This window comes from Plasmodium berghei (assembly GCF_900002375.2).
Source record: "Plasmodium berghei ANKA genome assembly, chromosome: 13".
NCBI lineage: Eukaryota > Apicomplexa > Aconoidasida > Haemosporida > Plasmodiidae > Plasmodium > Plasmodium berghei.
In genome coordinates this window covers 267718-291403 of record NC_036171.2, presented here as the reverse complement: position 1 = coordinate 291403, position 23686 = coordinate 267718, and the positions used below count along the sequence as shown (strand labels likewise).

The 23686-nt window shown below is 23.7% G+C and overlaps 8 protein-coding genes across 8 annotated transcripts; 4 read left to right on the top strand and 4 right to left on the bottom strand.

The window, feature by feature from the left end:
- Positions 1 to 214: 214 nt before the first annotated feature.
- Positions 215 to 911, top strand: PBANKA_1305900 (ADP-ribosylation factor, putative; the record flags this gene model as incomplete). Its single annotated transcript, XM_034566635.1, has 2 exons — positions 215 to 634; positions 774 to 911. The coding sequence occupies 2 exons, from the start codon at positions 215 to 217 to the stop codon at positions 909 to 911; spliced, it is 558 nt and encodes a 185-aa protein (XP_034423212.1).
- Positions 912 to 1230: 319 nt separating this feature from the next.
- Positions 1231 to 1434, bottom strand: PBANKA_1305800 (RNA polymerase II transcription factor B subunit 5, putative; the record flags this gene model as incomplete). Its single annotated transcript, XM_034566634.1, has 1 exon — positions 1231 to 1434. One exon carries the CDS (start codon positions 1432 to 1434, stop codon positions 1231 to 1233), a length of 204 nt encoding a protein of 67 aa, XP_034423211.1.
- An 808-nt stretch (positions 1435 to 2242) lies between these two features.
- Positions 2243 to 3276, top strand: PBANKA_1305700 (vacuolar protein sorting-associated protein 60, putative; the record flags this gene model as incomplete). The annotated part of the gene is made up of 3 exons (XM_034566633.1): positions 2243 to 2247; positions 2376 to 2419; positions 2648 to 3276. 3 exons carry the CDS (start codon positions 2243 to 2245, stop codon positions 3274 to 3276), a joined length of 678 nt encoding a protein of 225 aa, XP_034423210.1.
- Positions 3277 to 3955: 679 nt separating this feature from the next.
- On the bottom strand, positions 3956 to 5311 carry PBANKA_1305600 (mitochondrial inner membrane protease ATP23, putative; the record flags this gene model as incomplete). The annotated part of the gene is made up of 1 exon (XM_034566632.1): positions 3956 to 5311. One exon carries the CDS (start codon positions 5309 to 5311, stop codon positions 3956 to 3958), a length of 1356 nt encoding a protein of 451 aa, XP_034423209.1.
- A 2372-nt stretch (positions 5312 to 7683) lies between these two features.
- On the top strand, positions 7684 to 9624 carry PBANKA_1305500 (acid cluster protein 33 homologue, putative; the record flags this gene model as incomplete). The annotated part of the gene is made up of 1 exon (XM_034566631.1): positions 7684 to 9624. The coding sequence occupies one exon, from the start codon at positions 7684 to 7686 to the stop codon at positions 9622 to 9624; it is 1941 nt and encodes a 646-aa protein (XP_034423208.1).
- Positions 9625 to 10332: 708 nt separating this feature from the next.
- Positions 10333 to 12338, top strand: PBANKA_1305400 (conserved Plasmodium protein, unknown function; the record flags this gene model as incomplete). The annotated part of the gene is made up of 4 exons (XM_034566629.1): positions 10333 to 10426; positions 10575 to 11767; positions 11851 to 11984; positions 12251 to 12338. The coding sequence occupies 4 exons, from the start codon at positions 10333 to 10335 to the stop codon at positions 12336 to 12338; spliced, it is 1509 nt and encodes a 502-aa protein (XP_034423207.1).
- A 503-nt stretch (positions 12339 to 12841) lies between these two features.
- Positions 12842 to 14323, bottom strand: PBANKA_1305300 (FACT complex subunit SSRP1, putative; the record flags this gene model as incomplete). The annotated part of the gene is made up of 1 exon (XM_034566628.1): positions 12842 to 14323. The coding sequence occupies one exon, from the start codon at positions 14321 to 14323 to the stop codon at positions 12842 to 12844; it is 1482 nt and encodes a 493-aa protein (XP_034423206.1).
- Positions 14324 to 16545: 2222 nt separating this feature from the next.
- Positions 16546 to 23686, bottom strand: PBANKA_1305200 (serine/threonine protein kinase, putative; the record flags this gene model as incomplete). Its single annotated transcript, XM_034566627.1, has 5 exons — positions 16546 to 22413; positions 22509 to 22717; positions 22912 to 23154; positions 23358 to 23418; positions 23567 to 23686. 5 exons carry the CDS (start codon positions 23684 to 23686, stop codon positions 16546 to 16548), a joined length of 6501 nt encoding a protein of 2166 aa, XP_034423205.1.

Genomic DNA, 23686 nt, shown 5'->3' with positions numbered 1-23686 from the left:
GAAATGATACTCAGGAGATAATCTGTTTGTTGCTATACTTTCTTTATCATTCAACGTGCTAAGATAAATGCATAAATAAAATAAATATATTTGCTTTGATTGCGTATATAATTTTTTATAAAATATGGATGTAAAAGTATAGTCATGAACTTATCAAGCATAAGAATACACATATATAGTATATGAATAATTTATATTTAGGCATAAAATAAAAATGGTCCTATTGAAAATTTTGAAAAAAATAAAGGATAAACAAAGAAATTTGAGATTAATAATATTAGGACTAGATAATGCAGGAAAAACAACAATAGTTAAAAGATTATTAGGAGAAGATATTTATAAAGTACACCCAACTTTTGGTTTTACAATTGAAACATTGCATTTTAATAATTATTTTATTAATATATGGGATATAGGGGGGCAAAAATGTATCAGGCATTATTGGAAAAATTATTATGAAAATGTTGATGGAATTATTTATGTCATTGATAGTACTGATTTATTTAGATTACAGTTATGCTCATATGAGCTAAAACAAATTTTAAAGGAGGAAAGATTATATGGATGCTCCCTTCTTATTTTATCAAATAAAATTGACGTCGATAGTTCTCTAAATGTCAGAAAAATTGCAGAGGTATACAAAAATTAATGTTATTTTACCTATGTAATAAATTACTTGCTGTGAATATGGATTAGAGAATTAATTAAATCATGCACACATATATGCACATGCATATGATATATATCCTTTCATAACTTTATTTTATTTATAGGTTTTGAAATTACAAGAAATGAATATTGATAGACATTGGTGTATAAATGAATGTAGCGCATTTTCAGGAAAAGGATTATTAAAATCTTTTATGTGGCTAGTTGATGATGTAACATGTAGAATTCGTAATAATACATAATTTTATCGTCATAATTATTATCGGATCTGCTATAGCTATTATTGTTCTATAATTAACGTTGCCGTTATTCATTTATTTCGTATTGGGGGTAGATTTATTTTATTTTTTAAAATAAATAAAAAAAAATGCAAAATACATGAAAATTTGTTTATATATCGACGCATACGCCATACATATTAAATATGAATAAACGAAAAAAATTAAATGATTTTTTTTAAGTATGCACAATGTAAATTTAAAGCATTTATTTAATTTTTTTTACACACAATAACTATTAACATTTATTTGTTGTATTATCGTCATCAAAAAAAAATTCCAGCTAATCTTCAGTTTCATGCTTTTCTGAATACTCTAATTGTCTTATTACTTCTTTTTCTAAAAAGTCATATACGTTTTCTTTACATAAGCATACGGTGTCACTGATTTTTTCAATCAAAAAATTTTTATTTTCATTCAAAAGTAAAATTATTTGCATTGTTGGTTCATCACATTTAACTAATACTCCTTTTATAGCTGTAACCATTTTCCACTTCTTTTTGGATTAATTAAATGCTATTGGCTTTTGATATAGCAATACATGTATATATAATAAATTTGGTTAAATTTAAAGTATAATAAAACCCCTTTCACTTTTTTAATTGTTACTAAAAAAAGAAACACAAAGAAGTATAGAAAAAAAAAACGGATGATATATGATGAGAAAGGACGTATGTAATTATAAAGAAATTAGCTACAAAAATATGTGTTTCCTATTTTGTAGGCTTAAGCCATAACATATATAATTTTTGTTGTAAAACTTTATTTGTTTAAATTAAAAATATTTGTAACTATTTATTTAGTCGTGCAAGGAAATTATTTTTAATTGTTATATGTGATACAATAAGAAAATTTGCATATCAAAGTATATAAATATATTATATAAATACTTGAGATGGTACAAATGAAATAAAGCATAATATTTGATAAATTAAATAATAATATAATTGTGTATATGGCATAATAATTTTTTTTTAAAAATTAAATAAATTTCAAATAAAAAAATGTACTGTATGTATAATTTTACACGGCTAAAAAATAGAAAAATAAAAAATATAAAACCGTGAATTATTTGTGTTATACATGTATATAATGGGTGATGTGATTTTTTCAAAAATTAAACAAATTTGTAGTTAAAACAAACATAATAATTATAGTTTAGGAACATAATGGAATAAAAAATACTCGATATTTATTTCATTATTAATGTTATTTACTACATATATATATTTTTTTAAGTCAATTTACTGATATATAATGTGAATAAAGCTGGATTATTTTTAAAATAGCAGACAATGAAGTAATAAAATACAAAAATGGAAAAGTCAAATTATATGACACATTTATAATCATATTTTTGAAAATAATATAAAAATTTATTTGCTTGCAATATGTAAAATATGTTTATTGATTTTTATTTTTTTGTAGATTTTTTAAGTCTAAAAAGGACAAAACTTTGGATGAAGCTTATGGTACTAATTTTCAAATTTGCAAAGTATTTTATATGCCTTATGTAACTATATAGACCACTACAAGCATATTGTATATGTATATTCACTTATTTGGATTCATTTGAAATTATGATATGGCTAATTAGTGTATGCATTTTATATATGTTAACTTTTATGCTATATATTATGTTGTACTCATTTTTTCTTATTTTTCTTTCTTTATTTTGATATTTTAATCGTGTTGTTTAGGAAGCCTAGAACAAAGCGTAAAGAGTATCGATGGAAATATCGATCGATATAATAAAGAACTAAATATTATAAAACAAAAAATTGAGGAGGAAAAAAAGAAAATTCCAGTTAATCAGCATGTGATAAACAATTTGCGAAACAAAGCTGCAGTTATAATAAAGAGAAAAAAAACATATGAAAATAATAAAGAAAACACGCTTGGAATTCAATTTAATATCGATCAAATAAAGTACGCAAATGAAAATATTCAAATGTCTATCGATACTTGTAAAGCTTTAGAAAAGTCAAGTAAAGTGTTGAAAAAAAATATTAAAAAAGTTAATATTAATAAGATAGAAAAATTACAAGATGATTTGTATGATTGTATAGAAGATGCAAAAGAAATAGGAGAAATTTTATCTTCAACTTATGACATACCTATAAATTTAGATGAAGATGAAATCGATGCAGAATTGTCATTAATAGAAGATAATATATTAGATGAAAATGTTGAAGAAAACATAACAAACTATTTAGAAAATAATGATGAAGAAATGACCCAAGAAAAAACAATCACTGAGAATGATACCGAGAACCTTAAAAATAATACAAGGCTTACTGAACAGTGTTGCACACAAAAGGAAGGATAAACATGTATCAACACGAAATTGATAATAATTATACGAATGAAACATCGAGAGAAAAAATGAGAATAACTTTATTGCCAAATATCTAGATTGCATATATGTGCGTGCATCTATTTACTTCATGGCATGTTTAAAATTGTTTAGTTAATATCTATCTCAGTATTTTTTTTCGTATTTTTTTGTATGTAATTATTTTTGTATCCATATTTAATAAGTAAAATATATAATTATATAGAAATATATTTTACATTTATGTTTTATAAATAATTTGAATAATTCTAAAGAGTATGAAATGATTTAATATGGTTAATTTATATCCATAAAAATTATATCTTCATACCGTGAGTATATTATTTATGTACATTTTTTATGCGCACATAATATCAGATTGAATTTATTGAACAAATTTATCAAATTTTATAATAATAACATATATATGCATGTATAATGGTTAAATACATATGCACAATTAAAATAAGATAGTATTAATTGTATTTAAAAGAAGATAAAAATAATATGATTTCATGGATATGCAGGTAGCTATTAGGACAACACAAATTACTCATCGATATTTACGAAATTGCAGACATATCGTTTTTTGTTTTGTTTTTTGTTTTGTTTTGTTTTTTGTTTTGTTTTTTGTTTTGTTTTTTGTTTTGTTTTTTGTTCTTTGTTTGATTTTTTAAGTTTTGGATGGCTTATACTTACTGTCTTGTTCCGGCGCACACATGAATGGCCAATAATCATGTATACATTTTTCAAAAACATCATTTATATATTTATGAGTATTATTAGCGCAAGGTTTATATTGATATAATGATGTGTATGTATTATTATATATACATTTATTTTTTGCAGTATCATTAATTGATGGCGTTTTAAAATAATTAAAAACATCGTGATTAGGTAAAAAGTGCTTACTATTAAAGTAGCCACATTGATTGCTCATGTTGTAAGCTCTTATTTCTGAGCAAGCAATGTGGTGGCAATTATACATGTCGATATTTGCTCTAGCAAAATCAAAGGCATGGATAAGTTCATGTGTTAATATATATTTTAATTTATAAAAATTAGTAATGTTATTTGCACAAAGCCATACAGTATTACTTATAGGATTATAACCACCTGTATAATTGGATGCATTTTTTTTTTGTGTATATGCATCATTATTATTATTTAAGGAAGTTGATGACAATTCAGAGCATGAGCAATTATTTTTCTGATAATTATATTTGCTGTTAATAAATTCATCATTAACTTTATAATCAGATAGAAATAAGTCACTAACTTTTTGAAAAATGTTTTTTTTTTTATATTTATTATTTGGACAATTTATATATATTATATTTATTGGATGGTTCATTGCTGACAATGAATCGATTAACAGTTTTACTTTATAATTATTTCGTACAAAATACATAAATATTTGTAATTTTAGTCTATTAAATAGAGTTATATCATCATTATAATGTATATTAATTCTGTTTTCTTTTGGATTTGTATTAATTCCCTTGGAATTGAGTTTAATTTTATCCATTAAATTTAGATCCATATTATTATTGCCATTACCAGCAATGTTATCCTGATTATGCTCACTAAAGGATGGACAATTTTTTTTATTATCTATTTCTTTATCCTTAGTTGAGGATATACTTTTATCAGTATTAATTGGGTTTGTTGTTTTCTCGCCATTTTTTCTGCTACTTTCTGTGGTTATATTTTCTTCGTGCTCATTAGATGTATGGTTTTTGTAGTGACGAAGAAATTTTTCATTTTTTTGTATAATTGATTTGAAATTATTATTTATATTATAATTTATAATAAATAAATCGTTGTAATTAGGCCAATTACATACATCTTTATACTTAAGCGAATATTGTATTAAGGATACCATATCATTAAATTGCCCTTTTTCTGTTCTATTATTTAAAAGAAACTTTTCTACATTTTTTCTTAAATCACCATTTTTAATTTTATTATCTACATTTTGAATATATTTTTTTATTTTTTCCACTAAATTTTGTAGTTCATCCATCATATAGCATTGCTAAAAAAAATATATACACATTAGGTATATACAAGAAAGTGTTTATTTTAGCATGCTAGCAAAATTGTTTGGAAATTATAACATGTTTTTTTTTTCTGAATATGTACAATGAAGACTTTTCCATGAATGCATAATAACTACATTTGGTGAAATGTGTTTAAATAAAAGTATGGCATTAAATTTTATATTTTTTTTTCTCCCATGAATTATATATGTGTACAAAAATTATGAAAAAAAAATTTGATATTATGCCAATTATCCATACATAATATGCCATACATTTTTATAATTTTTTTTGATTATATTCAAAATGTACCAATAAATATATATATGCCATTACAAAATATAGAGCATCATAAAAGTGAAAACAAAACGATTTATGATGCACTTTATATTGCTTTTTTACAATTATTAATTTGAGTCTCAGTAAAATGCTTGTGCGAATGAAAAGAAAGCATGTAACATTTATAGCACAGAATAACTAGACATTTCTATAAAGGTAAAAAATTATATTTTGGATATTCATACAATTCTTTGACGATATATAAATAATTTTTAATTCAATTATTTTAAACAATTTGGGTTATGCCCATATATATTTTGGATTATATGATTGTTGCAGCTGATGACCTCAGAATGATCTGAAGAATATTTTTATTGAAAATTTACGATGTATATTTTATAACAAATAAAGAGGAAAAAACGAATTATTATATCATAATAGTATAAAAATAAGCAACCATATTTTCCTCTACATATATAGCAGTTTATATAAGATTAGCTCGTACACATGCTATTATACAATAATATACATTTAGCCTCTTATAAAAAAATTGAGTAATCTCCCACAGTTATAGCAAATAAAAATAATGTCAGGATATTGCATTTATCCAAGTTTACTTTTCCCCCATAAATAATATATATGTATATATATTATACCATAAATTTACTTACTATAGCAGTTAAAACGATTTTTCCACTCGAATTTGCACGATAACCCTTATGAAACAAATAATTTGATAAATATCACATTCTTATGCATGATTTAAAAATTATATACATGATAAATTGGATAAATCTTTTATGCATATTATTTTTTATTTATGTACAGACAAATTATAACTTAATGTATAATGACAATTTTTGTCCTATTTTATGATTGAAATTTGAAATGCTCCTAATTGTGTTATTTATTATTTTTTTAAGTCAAAAAATTAAAAGAGTGAAAATATAAAAAATGAATTGATGATTAATAATTGTGTTTTGAAGTGCAAATGATGGAAAGAAGTCTATATGCACCATTTTAGAAGATATATAACAAATTAAGTATTTGTTTTTTCTTTTTTTTCCTTTTTTCCATTTTTTTTAAATAAATGCTAAAAAATATATAAAATAAAAATATATAAAATAAAAATATATAATAAAATAGCTGAAAAGGGTATCTTCACATTTAACATAGAAATTTATTTGTTTATGCATTATTTCATTTATTTTTTTTTAAATGCGGAAATATAAAATCGAATAACTTCATACATAATTTAGGGGTTATATTTACATATAATATATATATTGTTATTTTATCGGGGGGAATTACTATATATATACATTTTTTTTAATTACATATAATTTAATTTTAAAAAATATTATTATAAGAAGGGAGTAACGTATATCAATACGCATTTTTCCGTAGTTGGCATACACATATTAATTGAAGAACATATATGCTATATATAGTGATGTTTTCTTATGTGTTTTTAATAGACAAATGAGTGAGTTTATGTATATGCATACAAAAATTAAAGAGGCTAATAGGGATTTGAAGTTTGTATAAGATTTATGATTTTTACTATTCATGCATTTTGAAAATATTTCAGAAGGGTAAATAGGGTTACAAATTTAATATATTTCACTTGAAGGAGAATATCAGACATATAATATTATTTGTTACCATGTATTGAAGAGTATTAAATGATATTTGGCGAAATAAGCATGATTATGTGTATATATATTTACTATTTTTGGCGTAATTTTTTATGTTGACATTCATGATAAAAATTTCCTTTACGTAATATATGTATAGGATATTTTTAATGCCTGAGGAATTTATTACGAAGAAGCATGTACATTCGCATATATATATGAAGAGAAACAACTGTTGAATTTGTTTTTATTTTTTATGTACTAATTTTGTTTTTGATCAGGCACTCAATTAGCTATATATTTATATCTTATTATATCTTTGTAACCATTCATATTTGTAGAATAGAGTGTTTGGTTTTATTCGGCACTATTTTTGTCTCGTAATAATATATTTTAACTGAAGATTAATTTGTTAAATACAAAATAAAGTAGAACAAAGCAAAATGGAGCTAGATAAATTATCTATGCACGAAGCTTACAAAGAGTTTTGCTCAAAACACCCTTTAAAAAAATTATCCATGCCCAAAAGTGATCTAGTATGGTCTTATTATGATATTAATAGTAGGAATGAGCATGTAATAATATTTTTGCATGGAATATGTGGGACTGCAGGGTGTTATTTTTATCAGTTAGAAAAATTATCAAATTTAGGTTTTCGAGTAATTTCATTGCAATACCCATGCTATAATTATTTACAAGATTGGATAAAAAACATGTGTAATATATTAGAATATTTAAATATAAAAAAGGCTCATTTTTTTGCAGCAGATTTAGGAGGGTATTTAATTCAATTATATGCAAAATTATATCCTTCAAAAATCGGTTCATTAATTTTATGCAATTCATATAGACAGACAGAAGGTTTTGCTGCAATTGCATCGATAAGAAGTATATATGGGAAATTATATTCATTTTTACCTCATGTATTATTAAAAAAAATAATAATAGAAGATTATATATATGGTGATTTCAGATACACTGATTTAAAAGAAAAAAATTCTTTAGAATTTATGAGTAATGAAATTGATTTAATATCTGCATCAGATTTAGGAGGCCGAATTAGTTTACAATTATCATCAGAAATCGTCGATTCAATATATGCCAATGATAAATGTTTAACAGTAATGCAAACGTTAAATAATATGTATCCAGATAGTATAAATGATGATATGAAAAAAGCCTACCCTAATGCAAAGCATGCAATTATGAAATCGGGTGGTCCATTTCCTTATTTAAGTAGATATGATGAAGTAAACATGTATATTTTAATTCACCTTAAAAATAATATTAACGATGAATTTGTTAAAGAGCGGATTGCAAATATGAGCTATGTTGAAAGAGAAAAAAGTTGTGATGATATTATAAACCACTACTTAGGGAATAAAACAAAATCATCAATTCGCAAGGAAGATAACAATAAAAAGAATCACTACAACGATAGTGATAATAATACTGATGCGAATAATTATAGTAGCTATAACAATGACCCATTGGGGGATACCAAGGTATCTTACCATAGTTATTCAAGATATGAGCAATGTTCTAATAGGGTTGCTCATGGCAATACTACTACTAATAATAGTAACAATAATCGCAATGATAACAATAAAGTTACTTATTTCTATAATGAATGGAGAACTAAAGATGATACTAATGACCCTAAATTGGCATATGAGAATAAATATGCAATATCAACTGAAAAAAGTTATGAGCAAAAAAATGCACCAGAAAAAATAGGAAGTGATATGCAAAATGGTACAAAAAATGGAATGGGGGATGGTATAAAAAATTATTATAGATACAAAAATGAAGAAAGCGATTTAAATTCACACAAATATGACAGTTATAATTGTTATGACAATTTTAGTAGAAAGGATACTGTAACTAGCGAAGAAATACTAGAAGAAAGCGAAGATAATAATTGTTCATATGGGAATCATTATGAAAATGAAAAGAGTTACAATATTTACAAAAATAACCACTATGCTAATAACGAATATAATAATGGTCATGGTCAGATAAATGAGTACAATGTTAATAATAACAATTCAAATTATAAAAATAATGATAATATAACATATTCAAAAAAAAGTTTATATGAAGAAAATTTCAATAAAAGCAATTTAGACATAGTGGATTTTATAGATAATAAACATGAAAATACATCAAAAAATTCGAATATAAATTTGAAAAACCCCCATTTTAATACTGGTTACGACAATAATAGAAGCACAACATATGAAGATTCTCGATATTATAATGATAATGAGTATACATATACAAGTAATGAAAATTTTAACGATTCCAGTCAAAAGGTTTCGAATTTAGAAAATTATTATAATAGGGTATATGCTAAAAACAATTATGCTTATCACCATTTATAGGAGAAAATGAAAAAATAATTGTAGTGTGTAATCAGGTTTTATTTTATAATTGTGTATCCTTATTTTTTTATTCATTTGTACCTTTTATTATTTTTTAATTATATTTCTTTGTACTTTTTTATTATTGATTTATTTTTTAGTTGAATATTTCATAATATTGATATTTGTTTTCCTTTTTCATATTTTTTAGTTGATTATTTCACATTTTTACTATTTGTTTTTATATTTTCCTTTTTTCTTTTTTTTGTGTTATATCATTATCATATATTATTTGCTTTGTTAATTTGGCATATTGTTTTTTCCATTTTTTTTTCAATTTATTATCTGACTTTTTTCTATTTTAATCCCCCCTTATTTGTCATTTTTGTATTGCTAATATCAACTTTCTCTTGCAATATAGCAAATAAAAAATATAAAATCTTATAGTATTTGTTACAATATCAATAAACAAGCATTTGTATATATAAAATATTTTTTTCTGTTCCATATTCAAAAAAAATAATATTAAAGCTCACGCATCCTCCCATGTTGCACATATATTGTGTACACCCTATATAATTATTTTTATCATTTTATTTATAACTCATCACATAATTTTATGCTTAAGAAGAAACAGATGATTTTATTTCACAAAAATATATATATATATATATAAGCATAGGTAAAAAATATGAAATATTCAACTAAAAAAGAAAAAAAAGAAAAAAAATGGATGTTACTGAATTTGACATTCCACTATTTTCCCCAAATGTAACAGAAATCAACTTCGAAATTTTCGATTTATGGATAAGAGGACATAATGGTAAAATAAGAGTGTAATAGTAATAAAGTAGCTACACCTAAAAAAAGAGAAAGATAAAAAAAAAAATAATAATGTACTCGTTAAAATGATGCATATTAACATAACCGTTATATAATTTGTAGTATTTTTTTATTTCATAATTTTGCAGAAAAAGAAGTGTTTTATTTGTTACAAAACACTTTTTGCTCATCCATTGACAAAATGAAAAATGAAGAAATGCATATGAGTTATAGAGATTACGTGCTTAACAATAAAATATATAACAAAGATGGCGAAGGAAAATTGGAAAATAATAAACCCGGAAAATTAAATAAAGATAAAGCTAAAGACAATATATTATTTGTAAAGGAAAGAATAATGAATATGTTTAATAATGAGAATAAAGATCCAAATAGTATTGTGGGTGTGGATATATTTTTTCACCATTTTTTATGTTTATATATTAAACAACAATTTTATATTTTTAATATATTGTCTTATCATTTGACAAATTTGGATGTCCATTTTTCAAATTTTTATATGCCAATAAATAAAAATAAAATTTTAAAATTAATAAAAATATATTATAATATAGATTTTGATTTGGAGAAAGAAGTAATTAAACATAAAAGTGTTAATAATATAAATAAATATACTAATGAACTAGTAAAAATTACAGGCATTCATAAAATATCAGTAAAAAGACAAATAGAGAATATAAAAAAAGTATGGAAGTATATTATAAATATATATGAAGCACGTGATATAAATGTTAGCACTTTACATAAAAAAACGAATGTAAGTGTAAAAAAAATCATAAAATTTATTAAAAAAAATTTTCATTTGTATAAATTTTTTATAAATAAAAAACGAGAAACGGTTATAGATATAAATGATTATCACAATCGTGGAAGTAAATCCCTTTTAATGAAAAATAAAGGAAGAAAAAGAAAACGAAAAAAGAAAGGGCAAAAAGTTAATTCAAAAAATGAGTACCATCAATATAATATTATCAAAACTTTAGAGAATTTGTTAGGGATTTATTTATCCAAAAGATATTTTCGTATGTATTGGATTATATCATATCATATAGAATTCCCTAAAAAAACGAATATGCCTTATTCCTATTTTAATAACATTATTTTATTATTATTAGAAAAATTACAAATTAATGATCTAATATTATCAAAGGAATATATAAATATAAGCAAACATATATATATTACATTTAATAAGCCTAATAAAAACTTTGAAAATATTAAAACACAGTTGTATAAACTAGTGGATATGAGCAATTCCTCGAGAACGAAATCCATTAATCGGCTTAAATGCATCATGAACATATTATGTTGTTTTAGAAATGTAAGGGATAAAGGAAAGAAAAAATACATATACATATATGTATTCGTTTTATTTTATTATATATTTAATACTATTTTTTACAGGGATATGAGATAAAAAAATTTTTGGTGATATTCTGTGAACTTCAAAAAAATGAACCTATTGTAAACGAAAAAACATTCATAAAACACAACATAGGAAATTACAATTTTGTAAATCGAATGATGTGCTTTATAAAGTAATACTAATACAGTAAACAAATTTATATAACTAAATGTATAACACATTCACAAAAAATGTGTTTTATATATGCACAAAAAAATGACTATTTAATGAGTTTGCAATTATAATAAATGATGGCAATTTATACATTCAATTATATGTACCCGTATTTTGGGTCATATTTCTTATTTATTACATTTAAATTTATATTTAAATATGTTTATTTAAATTTATTAATAGTTTATAATTACATTTGATTTAATCTTTACACTTTTTATGCAGAGAAGCAGAAAATTATTCCAAATTAAAACAAGCTAATTTTAATAATCAAAAAGTGAATGAGAAAACCAAAATTGTTAATGGTTTGTAAAATAGGAGCAACCTTATTACACGTATCGATGCATTGAACCCTCTCAATTTTCTTTCTCTTTGAAAATTTTTTAGGTTTATTAATTTTTTTACTTTTATCCAATTTTTGGATTGCCTATAATTTGACATTCTTTTTTTTGTCATTTTTTATATTTTTTTCGTTATTGCAGTTGAGCTTTTTATTTATATTTATTTTTTTAAAAAGCATCATATTTATTAAAAATTCGCGAAAATGTGTAAAAATTAAAAAATTCAATAAATAAAAAGAAAGTGCCCATGTATAATAATCATATTAAGATAAATCCAAAAATAATACTTGCGAAGAAAGAACATATTTGCTAAGTGATGGGCATATGATTATAATCCGTCGATTTCCGTAATGTTCGGCTGTGAAAATGGAGTGAATATAAATTTGGATACATCTTGTGTTTCTTTCTCTCGATTTTAATAGTGACACAAATAATATATATGTGTGTATATAACCTGATGTAGGACATTGCTCCTTCATTTGTCGTCATCCTCGTCATCATATTCATCATCATCGTCATTGTCATCATCTTCATCTTCTTCTTCGGCTACATAATCTTCTTCATCGGATTCAGAAAGATCATCATCATCGTCATCGAAATCAGTTTTTTTTTCAGAGACATTTGCATCATCTTGTATATTAAGATTTTTACTTTTTAAGAATTCTAGTAGTGGTGCATATTCGCTTTTATCGATATTTGTATATTCATAACTAATTCCTCTTTTATGTTTAATAATTAGAGAAAAGAAACGATGCTGATTTATATTTCCTGTCCTTTGAAAGCTTAGAGTAACAATATCATCAAAAGAAATCAAAATAACAGGTTTGACAACAAAAAGGAAATATTTATTTAAAGGATATAACTGCCCACTAGCCGCTCTATAACTGCATGTAATGCCATGCTCATTTTTAGCTGTTCTATAATCTCCTGGAATAATTGCATTTTTTTTAGCTAAAGCTGTAAATAGTCGTGTAACAACATCATAAGCTTTTCCTGTTAATGTTTTTTCTAATTTATAATTTTGTATGTCTTCTTCTGATGCATTAATATCTAAGTCCATATCATCGTCATTACTTAATTGAATTAAAATAAAAGGATATTCAGTTTGACCTTGTTTGATTTTATTATTTAAACTAAATATTAAAATATATTGATTTGAATTAGTTTTGGGTACTAATAACATTTTATTAATATTTGAATATTGAACAGTAAAGTCATAAGACTTTCCATGTAATTTAAAAGTTTTTGAATACATTTCAATTTCATATCTTCCTCTTGGTACTAATAATGGTATATTAGATAATGATGCAATACATTCACTCTTTGAATCTCCTATATTAACTTTTTCTAATAGATTATTTTTTAAATCTTGGAAATTTTGATTTTCATCATTTTCATGAGGATAATAAAAACGAATTTCTGAAAGTACATCTTCATTTGTATTTTGTTTATTTTCATCATTTTTTAATTCTATGGCTATATCTGTTTTTATTTGCACATTTAGTTGGTTGATATTATTTGTATTAATATTAAATGCGTATTTTTTATCAATATCAAAAATTAAATTTGAATTTTCTAACTTGAATTCTCCCCAATTCCATCCCTTTGTAGCTAGTTTTCTGGTACCTAGTTTTATATTAAAATATTTCTGAAAATGTTGTGTAATTTCTGAAAGATTTCGATCAGGAAAACCATCAAAAAATACAATCAAATTATCTTTAGATTCATTAAATTTTAAATGTAATCTATTATTATTGTAACTTAGTTTTATCCATTCGCCTTCACTAATATCATTGCATTTGTATTGATATACGCTATTTGTTTTTTTATTTTTCCATCCTAAAAACTCGTTAGACATTCTAAATGGCCCATAGTCACATCCTCCCAAACCTCGGATGTTACCTATCGAAATTACCGGACTATTGCTTGACGTGCTTCCAGTATTATCAGCTGGCATTTTTCAAGTTTTTATTTGTATAGAATTTTTTTATAAAAAATAGGCTTTCCTTAAAAATCGGCAAATTGGAAAATGATTAATTTGGCGAAGTTTTAAATAGTAACATATCAAAAAATTCAAAAGTAGTTTAAAGAGAAAAAACGAAAATTAATTTGTTTCTTTTCTTCGTTTTCTTTTTTTTCGTTTTTTTTTATTTTTTTTATAGCTTTGTACAAATGCAAAGGCAGATGCGAGCTTCTTTACCAAAATAAAAGTAGAGCATTGATGAGAAAAAAATATTACTAAAAATTAATGAATATACTTATGGGGTAAAATTCTCCTTTAGAGATATAAATGCTCCTAAATCGAAAACACAAACTTTTTACTTGCATAAAAATATTTAAAAAAAAGGAGGTGTAATTTTATACTTATTTGGGAAAAACAATAATAAATGTGCATTCTGCATATTTTACCCTTACATAATCTTCAAATGTATGCATATAATTAAGTATCATAAAAATTGTACATTTTTCATATATATTTTGGGAAGGGCTCATCTTATCACCATGTATACATCCAATATGAATAGTTTATTTTTTATTTGGGGTTGCAAAGAATACAATATATAATAAATATATATATATGATAAATAAATATATAAATAAATATAATAAAACAAATCAAAAGCCTCTTTTGAGATTATTTTAAAAAATTAACAAAATAAATTTAAGCGTGTTTAGTATATTCTTCAATTTCTAGGAAAAGTATTCCTTTGTGATATATTTTCTCTTACAAGCAAATTTATATTTTTTCGCATTGTAATTTTTATGATTATAAATTAAAAAAATAGAATTAAAAATGTAATATAAACAATAGCTGGAGCATGGAGGTATGAAAAATGTATTATATGTATGTTATTAAAAATATGAATAAGGCACTAAATTTTATACTTCCCAAAGCTTGCAATTACATTTGCAGGAGACATAAGTCTAATAACGCGATGATAATAGAAATAATAATATAATAAATATAAGGTAATAATAATGATTAATTATATAATAGCAATAATAATTAAGGTTGATAAAGAAAGCATAACTCATAACACATTAAAAGCCTTGATTATAGCTCATTAAAAAAATGGTAAAATATTGCCAAAATTAAAATAATATAAGCTAGTTATTAAAGAGAAAAGGGTAAAGTTATTTTGTACACATTTTTTTCCTTTTGTATATGTGTGTAATAGAAATATTATAAAAATTAATAGCACACTTTCTCTAGTTAATTTTTTTTATAAAATTTCCTTTAATATAAATTGTGGAAAGAGAAAATCATAAAAATATTAAAAACAGCAAATAAATAAACATGTAAAACCTAAGAAATAGCATATACTAATTTTATAATAACATATAATGCATATGATGATGTGAATTGAAATTTCTCTTTATGTTATTATTGGCTTTATACCCATAATATTAAAACATATATAGAATGTTAAACATGATTCAACCTGCATATTTGTAAGGCTATTTTTATTTTTTCACACAATTTCCTTTTATTTACAAAATGACATTATAAACATAATCACTCCTTTGTATATCTCCATAATTCCATTTCAATTTATATTGTATACCTTTTTTAATGGACAAGGAAAAGATAATGGGAAATAGTTTGTATATGTACCTCATAATAATTTACATGTATACATATAAATATTATTTGAGGCAAAAAGGTATGCTTGTCCAATATCCAAACGTATCCATTATGTAAAACATTCATTAATCAGTAATTACACAATGTAATGTTCGAAAAAAAATAAAAAAATACGAAAAAAAAATAAAAACGAAACAAAAATGTATAATATATATGCGCATGCATGAACCCATTTAAATGCTTCCCTTCTCCCTTTCTATTTAATCCTTCTATGCATGGGGAAGAAAATAATGCATAGAAGACATAAATCATTAGAAACAAAAAAATACAATTATTATAAATTACTAAAAATTATGAAGTAGACATATTAATAAAAAAAAATAGCTAATTTTGGTTAAAATATTTTTCTTTATCTTTTTACTCTGTAAAAAACAGCATCGAGTTGTTCTTCATATGTACTTCTTTGGATCAACGTATATAAATATATGGTTATTATAAAATTATAGCATTAATATATAAGGGTCTTTCCTTGTATATTATTAACATACACGTAGAAAGGTATGAATATAATTTTTCCTTAGTTTTAATCCTAATCAATATTTTTGCGAGTTTCGACTGAAAATGTTTATCCATTTTAGCATAGGTTGTGCCACATTTCCGTCATTTTGATATATTTTTTTGTTAATATTAGTTTTTTCTTCATTATTATTTTTTTTTGTTTTTGAAAAATATTGAGCAAAAGTTTTATTTAAAGTAAGATAATCTTTTATATCTTCGGCATGATTATTCTCTCTAAATTCTCTAGAATCTTTAATAAAATCATAATTATGTTTCCATATAGCATGCCCTACTTTTACACTACGATTTGTACTAAATTGTTTAGTCAAAAAATCCTTTTTCATATGATTAGATTGATCAATGGCTGATGTATTATACATAATAATATTATTTTTCGATTTTTCTGAGTCTATAATTTTGTCTTTATCTATTTGATGTACCATTTTACCTTCATGTTGTTTCATATTTTGTTGCAATGTATTTTCGGTATCATGCTTATTTTTTTCATAATTTCTACAATAATCAGAGTTTAAATTACAGGCTTTAATAAATTTGTTTGTTTTATTAAATTGATCAAGAGTGAAATTATCTTTTGATAGTGTATTTTTTTTATTAATTAATAAGTCATTAAACTTGAGATAATTTTTTTTAGCATTTTCATAATTATTAGGATTTTTAAGGAAATTGTTAGCCATTTCATTCAAATTATAATTATATTGTTTTTTAATATAATTATTTGATTGGTCAATAAAACTTTTATAATTGTTTGTTTGGGATGTGTTATAATTTGTTGGAATTGCAACTTCATTTTCATTTTTCATAACAGCGTCTTTTAGAATTGTAATTTTTTGTGATTGATATAAATCATATTCCTTTTCAAATACAGGCTCACTTAATATTAAATTATTTGAATCGAAATAATTTTCTACATTTATATTTCTATTTATTTTATTTACTGCATAATTTTGAGTTTCATTTTTTTTTAAAATATAAATTTTTTTTCCATTTTCAAAGCCATATTTATTATCATTTAATTCTATTATGTGTCTACAATTTAGAATTCCATCGTGATTATTGTATGTATCTGATACATGGCTATAATTTTGTACAGTACTCGAATTGTTATCAATACACATAGTTGATACTATATTATTATTTGCTTGTATCGTATTTGGTATATCATTTGTTAAATTTATTTCGGGAATTTTATTAGTTTTTTCTTTGGGTACATAATTCATATATATTTCTTTATCATTTAAATCATCACTATTATTGAAAATTGTCTTATTATTTGTAATTATATTTATTTTTTTAGTGGGACTCGGCAATTTAACGTTAAAATTATATTCATGCTTATCTTTTTTTTTGTTATTTTTATTTTCTTTTCTATTAGTGTAATTTTTTTGAAAAAAAGTGTCATCAATATTTACATCTTTATAATCAATTAAACTGCAGCTTCTTTTTATGTATGAAATTGTTTCATTCGTTAATATGTTTTTTGAGAAAGTTTCTTTTTTGCAATCAATTAATTTGTTATTTTGATAAAAATTTTGATGAACATTTTCATTAAATAAATTTTGTTTATCCAAAGGAAAGTATTTATTATGTTCAAAATTGTATGGGGTATTCTCTTTATTCATGCTATTCTCAAAATGGTGTTTTTTATTATGCTCCTTTTGGTGTCTTTTGTTAAAATTGTTATAAGAATAACGTATTTTTTCTTCTTTTTGAATAATATTATTGTTTTTTGATTCCAAAGAATATGGATTATTATTTGTTTTAATTTTTGAATTGCATAAATCATACGAATATTCATAGTCTGAGTAACTACATCTATTGTGATATATTGACTTTATTTTAGACTTTTTATAATCAATTTTATTTGAAGTAAAAAAAGAGTCTGCCATATCACAATTATTATTATCCTTGTGTGCTTCCTTTTTATTATTATTCTTAAAATTTATTTTATTTTCGAGTATATTTTCTTCGCTTTGCTTATTTATATAAAGGTGCATACTGAGTGTATTGCTATTTATTACGGTGTTTTGTGGTTTGTTTGTTTTTTTCAGTATTTGTTCTCGACCTGAGTTCTGCACATTGATATCTCCACATTTTGATTCTTTTATTTCACCCTTATGTTTTTTTGCTTTTTTTTTTTTGCCTTTTTTATCATGCTTGTGATTTCGTCTTTTGTGATAATATAAATCCCATTTTTTTAAATATTTTAAAGTGTCTGAGTTATTTTTCTTTGCTTCGCTCTTGATATTTGAAAATATTTTATGAATTTTTATGTTATGTTTTCTCATATAATAGTGATTGCAGTATTTTAAGAAAATAAATTGGGATATATTTTCTTTTGAATATATATTTTTTTTTAATTTTAAAAAGTATTCTATGTTACTATTGTTTCGCTGTTTGTTCTTTATACACTCAGCATTTTCAATGCTTTTCTTTTTTGTTTTATTTTTTTTTTTATCACCCTCAATATATATGCTTTTATTTTTACTTAATTTGTCTATCTCACTATATTGTTCCGTTTTTTTATTTCTTCCGTTTAATTCTTTTTTTACAAAATTACTTATCTTACAATTCTTACTTATTTTATTTACATCTAGCAATTCATTCCTCTGCATAACATTATTAGAAGTACTACACATATTTAACTTATTTATATCTGTATTGTTGTCGCTGTTATTGTTTGTGTTTCGCTGGGTTTTATTACCCTCATTCTCATTGTATTTATTAATAACTCCGCATTTATCAGTTTTGATTTCTTTGCTTGCATTTACGAATTTCAGATTTTGTCTTTGCAATTGTTTACAACTAATATTATTAATGCAATCAGCACGTGAATCGTTGCTCAATTCTGTAAGTGATGTGGAAGATATCGATGACGGCAATGAACCAGATTGACTATTTTTTATGGGGTGACTTTTATTTTTTTTAATTTTATAATATGAATAACCCACGTTTTTTATATTGTAATCGTTTTGGCGATTTTTAAAATCACTAGAATATTTATTAATGTTGTTTTTTATATTAGTAATTTGAAAGTCGTTTTCTTTATCGTCATTATCATTATCAGATGTATGCGTATCCTGTTCTTCATAAAAGTTATTTAAATAATTTGTATGCCTATTTATAGGTTTTAAATTAGTATTTATAAGGTTTTCAGAATAACTGCCAGATTTTCTATTTGTTTCAATTTTTTTATTTATTAAAGGAATCATAATATTGTTGCTAGATGTTTTGTTCACATTTTTATAGCAATCATATTTTATATTTTGGCTATTAATATTATTACATATGTTGTTTTCCTTTCGAAATATGTATATATCTTTTTTATTTTCCATATTATAAATATTATTATCAGAACAGTTATTTCTTGAATCATTGGAATTGATAGCATAATCTACAACATTATTTTTGTTGTCCGAAAATAATTTTGAATTGTCATAACTATTTATTTTATTAGATTGTTTTGATGTATAATTAAGGCAATGTTTTTGGTAATCGTTTTGATTTTGTTTATTAATAGGCTTATTTATTTCATTAATTTCTCTATTTTCGCTTTCATTATCATTTTTCATTTTATCTCTTATATCGTTTTTTTCTTTCTCATCGTATTTATTGATTTGGCATATTCCCTTTTTGTCTTTATATTGATCATCGATGATAATTTTTGAATTTTGTTCGGTCATGCAAATATATACTTCGTTATTTTTATCAGGTTTATCCGGTTGGTTGTTTAAACCCCATGAATTGTGGTCGAGGTTGGAGTGGTTACTAATTCTATGATTTTGGTTATTTTTTATGTTTATTTCATCGATACTATAACTAGCATTAGATTTGGAAGCATACTCTGAAATCAACCTTTTATAGTCGCAATAATTTGAATAATGAGGATCATTATTATTATAATAATTGTTAGAAGTATTTATTTTGTTTTTTGATAGAATAGATGAAGATGAAGATAAAATATATTTAGGGTCATTTTGATAATTAACTGAGCACTTAACATATTTCCCATTATTATCATAGTAGTAATAATTGTATTCATTATTGTTATAATTATCCTTATCATTTGGAGGGATTATCATTTCTATATTGTTGTTTTTGTTAATAGTTGTATTTTCGTCTTTTTTAATACAATTTGGGGCATTATAGGTATAATTTTGTAAACAATTCTTACTATTAGTAGATATATTATTTTCATTATTATATGCATCATATTCATTTACGTTTTTCTTAGGGCCGAAAATATTATATTTTTTATTTTCCTCAGTTTTCAAGGGATTACCAGGTGTATAACATGGTGCAATAATACGCCCATCTGAATTTTTAAGTAAATAATATTTTTCATGACGAATAATATTTGGCACATCGATACTAAGGTTATTATGTTTATTTTCTTGTGGCATTGCATCATATCTATTATTTTTGTAAAATTCATTTTGATTCAAATAAAGATTATGTTCTTTATCAGATAAAATTTTTGAATCATTTAATTTTTCGGGAAAATAATGATTATTAATATATTCTCTATTTTCCAAAAGCTTGGAGTTATAATAATTATGTTTATTAAGATGCTTATTATCTAGGTAAACACTTTCAATTGATTTATTTTGGTCATAATAAATCACATTTAAAGATTTTTCAGATATATATATTTTTTTTTCATTTCTTTTTGTGTCTTTTTCAAAATATTTTATTTGTTCATAAATATATTTATTTTTTATGTTGGCTTGTTCAGATAATTTAGGGGATACTATATTACTATTAGGCAATTCTTCTTTACCCTTGTTACTATTATTTATATCTACCGTATTGTTTTTATATGTATTTACTAATCCTGTATAATAGTTCGTAATGTTGTTAGCCTTTTGATCATCATAATTTTTTAGTTTATTATATAATACCCCATTATTATCACATAAGTATAAATCAGTGTTACCTTTATTTAATGCGGTTGATCCTTTTTCATAAATATTATAAAAGTTAATTAGATTACCATTGCTTGAATGAGTATTTGATGGGATTATATATCGAGATGAATAGGTTGTATGAGTTGAATTTGATGGTGGTGATGCTATATCGGTTGAATTATCTTCAATGAATTGGTTCTGATTTTTTTTTTCGTAATCATTTTTTAAATTAAGAACTTTTTCTTTGGTATTATTTGAATTTTTCATTAGTGCTACATTATTATAAATATTAAAATTCCAAGGGTTTTTATTTACATAAATTGGGTTCCCAACAGTAGATGATATTGGAACATTTATTTTTCTATTTAAATAAGAAATTTCTAATTTATTTTTAGCCACATCAGCAACCCATGGGTCATTAATAACTTGATCAAGAGATAAACGATTTATAGGATTAATATTAAGCATACCTATTAATAAATTTTTAACATTATTTGAGCATCTATTAATCCTATTTTTGGGGAAAATTATTTTATTATTTACAATTTCGTTGTGTGCTTCTTTAATGTCTTTTTCTTCATTATCAAATGGTAACAATCCAAATAACATTGCATACAATATTATACCTAAACTCCATATATCTGCTTTTTCACTATCATATCCATTATTTTTATCACAACCTAATACTTCAGGTGCAGCATAACTTAGCGTACCAACAATATCGTAATGTAATTTATTTGACGCATCATTAAAGCAACATGCACCGAAATCTCCTATTTTTAATTCATATTCAAAACAAGATGGCAATTTTCCTATCCTAATTAATGTCTTTTCCTTCTGATTCAATACCTTTTTGCAAAGAAATATATTTTCGGGTTTTAAGTCTCGATGAGCTATTTTATTGCTGTGCATATATTTAAGTCCATCGAGAATTTTTCGAAAAAAATATTGTGCACTTAATTCTTCTAAGTATAATACCTATCAAAAAAAAATACATATATATAATGGAAATCATATTATATATGCATACAAAGGTAGGTATATGTGCACATTTTCAATTTTTGCAGCATTACATTTCTGACGTATGATATTAAATCTCCTCCATCGCAGTACTCCATGATCTGTATAATTTTATCCCGAGTTTCAAGAATGTTTATAGTTTTTACAACACAAGGATGATTCATTCTGCATGAAACAATTATTTCATCCTTTAATTTTTGAAACAATCCTTCATCACCTTGAACCGTGGATTTATCTATTGCTTTGGCTGCGACGAACATATCTGGATATAACAAAAATGTATAATTATAGGCACATGTAAATATATTTTCAAACCTTTTGTATATAAATATAATGGTGAAAATAGTTCAATGAATGTTATTTTTCTCTTTTGAAATATTTGTATCATTATACACACAAATCATATAATTAAAAATCAAGTGCATGCACAAAAAGACAAAAAACTATAAAAATAACCTGTATTCTTATCTAATGCTAAGTGCACTTGCCCAACTGAACCTGTATTTATTTTTTCTAAAATTATATAATTCTTAATGTGATAATATTGCAAAGTATCAGATAACTTTTTTTTTGAATATCTCGATTGAATTTTTTTTCCGCTTGAAACTAAAGCATTAAATAAGTGTTGTCCTTTAACTACTCCCCTTTGAATAGCACTATCTATGTGATTTCCCCATTGTAACATTTCGGGATTCTTAGCTTTGAAAAAATAAATCATGAAATAAAATAAAGCATTAAAAGATAAATAACAAAATATTATATGATTGGCTAGAGTTTCACCTCGAGCGCATCATCAGGTAAACAACTGAAACAATTTCATCATGTTTATGCCTAAATATAAGGTGTTATGGGAGCTTTTACCCATATTTTTATGTTTTACGTTAATTATTTTTTCTTTATACTTGCTATAAAATCTATGAGACTTCTCACTTGTGGGATAGCAGAATGGTAGAGTTTTAAAAACTGTAAACAAATAAAATAATTAAAAACAATGATAAAGAATAAGATCAAAAGAACTTCATGAAACTCGATCGCAATGCATATAAAATATGCGAGCATAAAAAAAGGTAAAAAACAAATTGAATAGTATCCGCTATTTTATAAGTCTAACCCTCCAAATAAGAAAAATATTTTCTGTTAGCTCGAAATCATATTCATTAACTGTTTCAACGTGGGGAATTGAGCGAAGCTCAGCGTTCCATTCATTTTTCCATTTTGCAGTATCCAACAT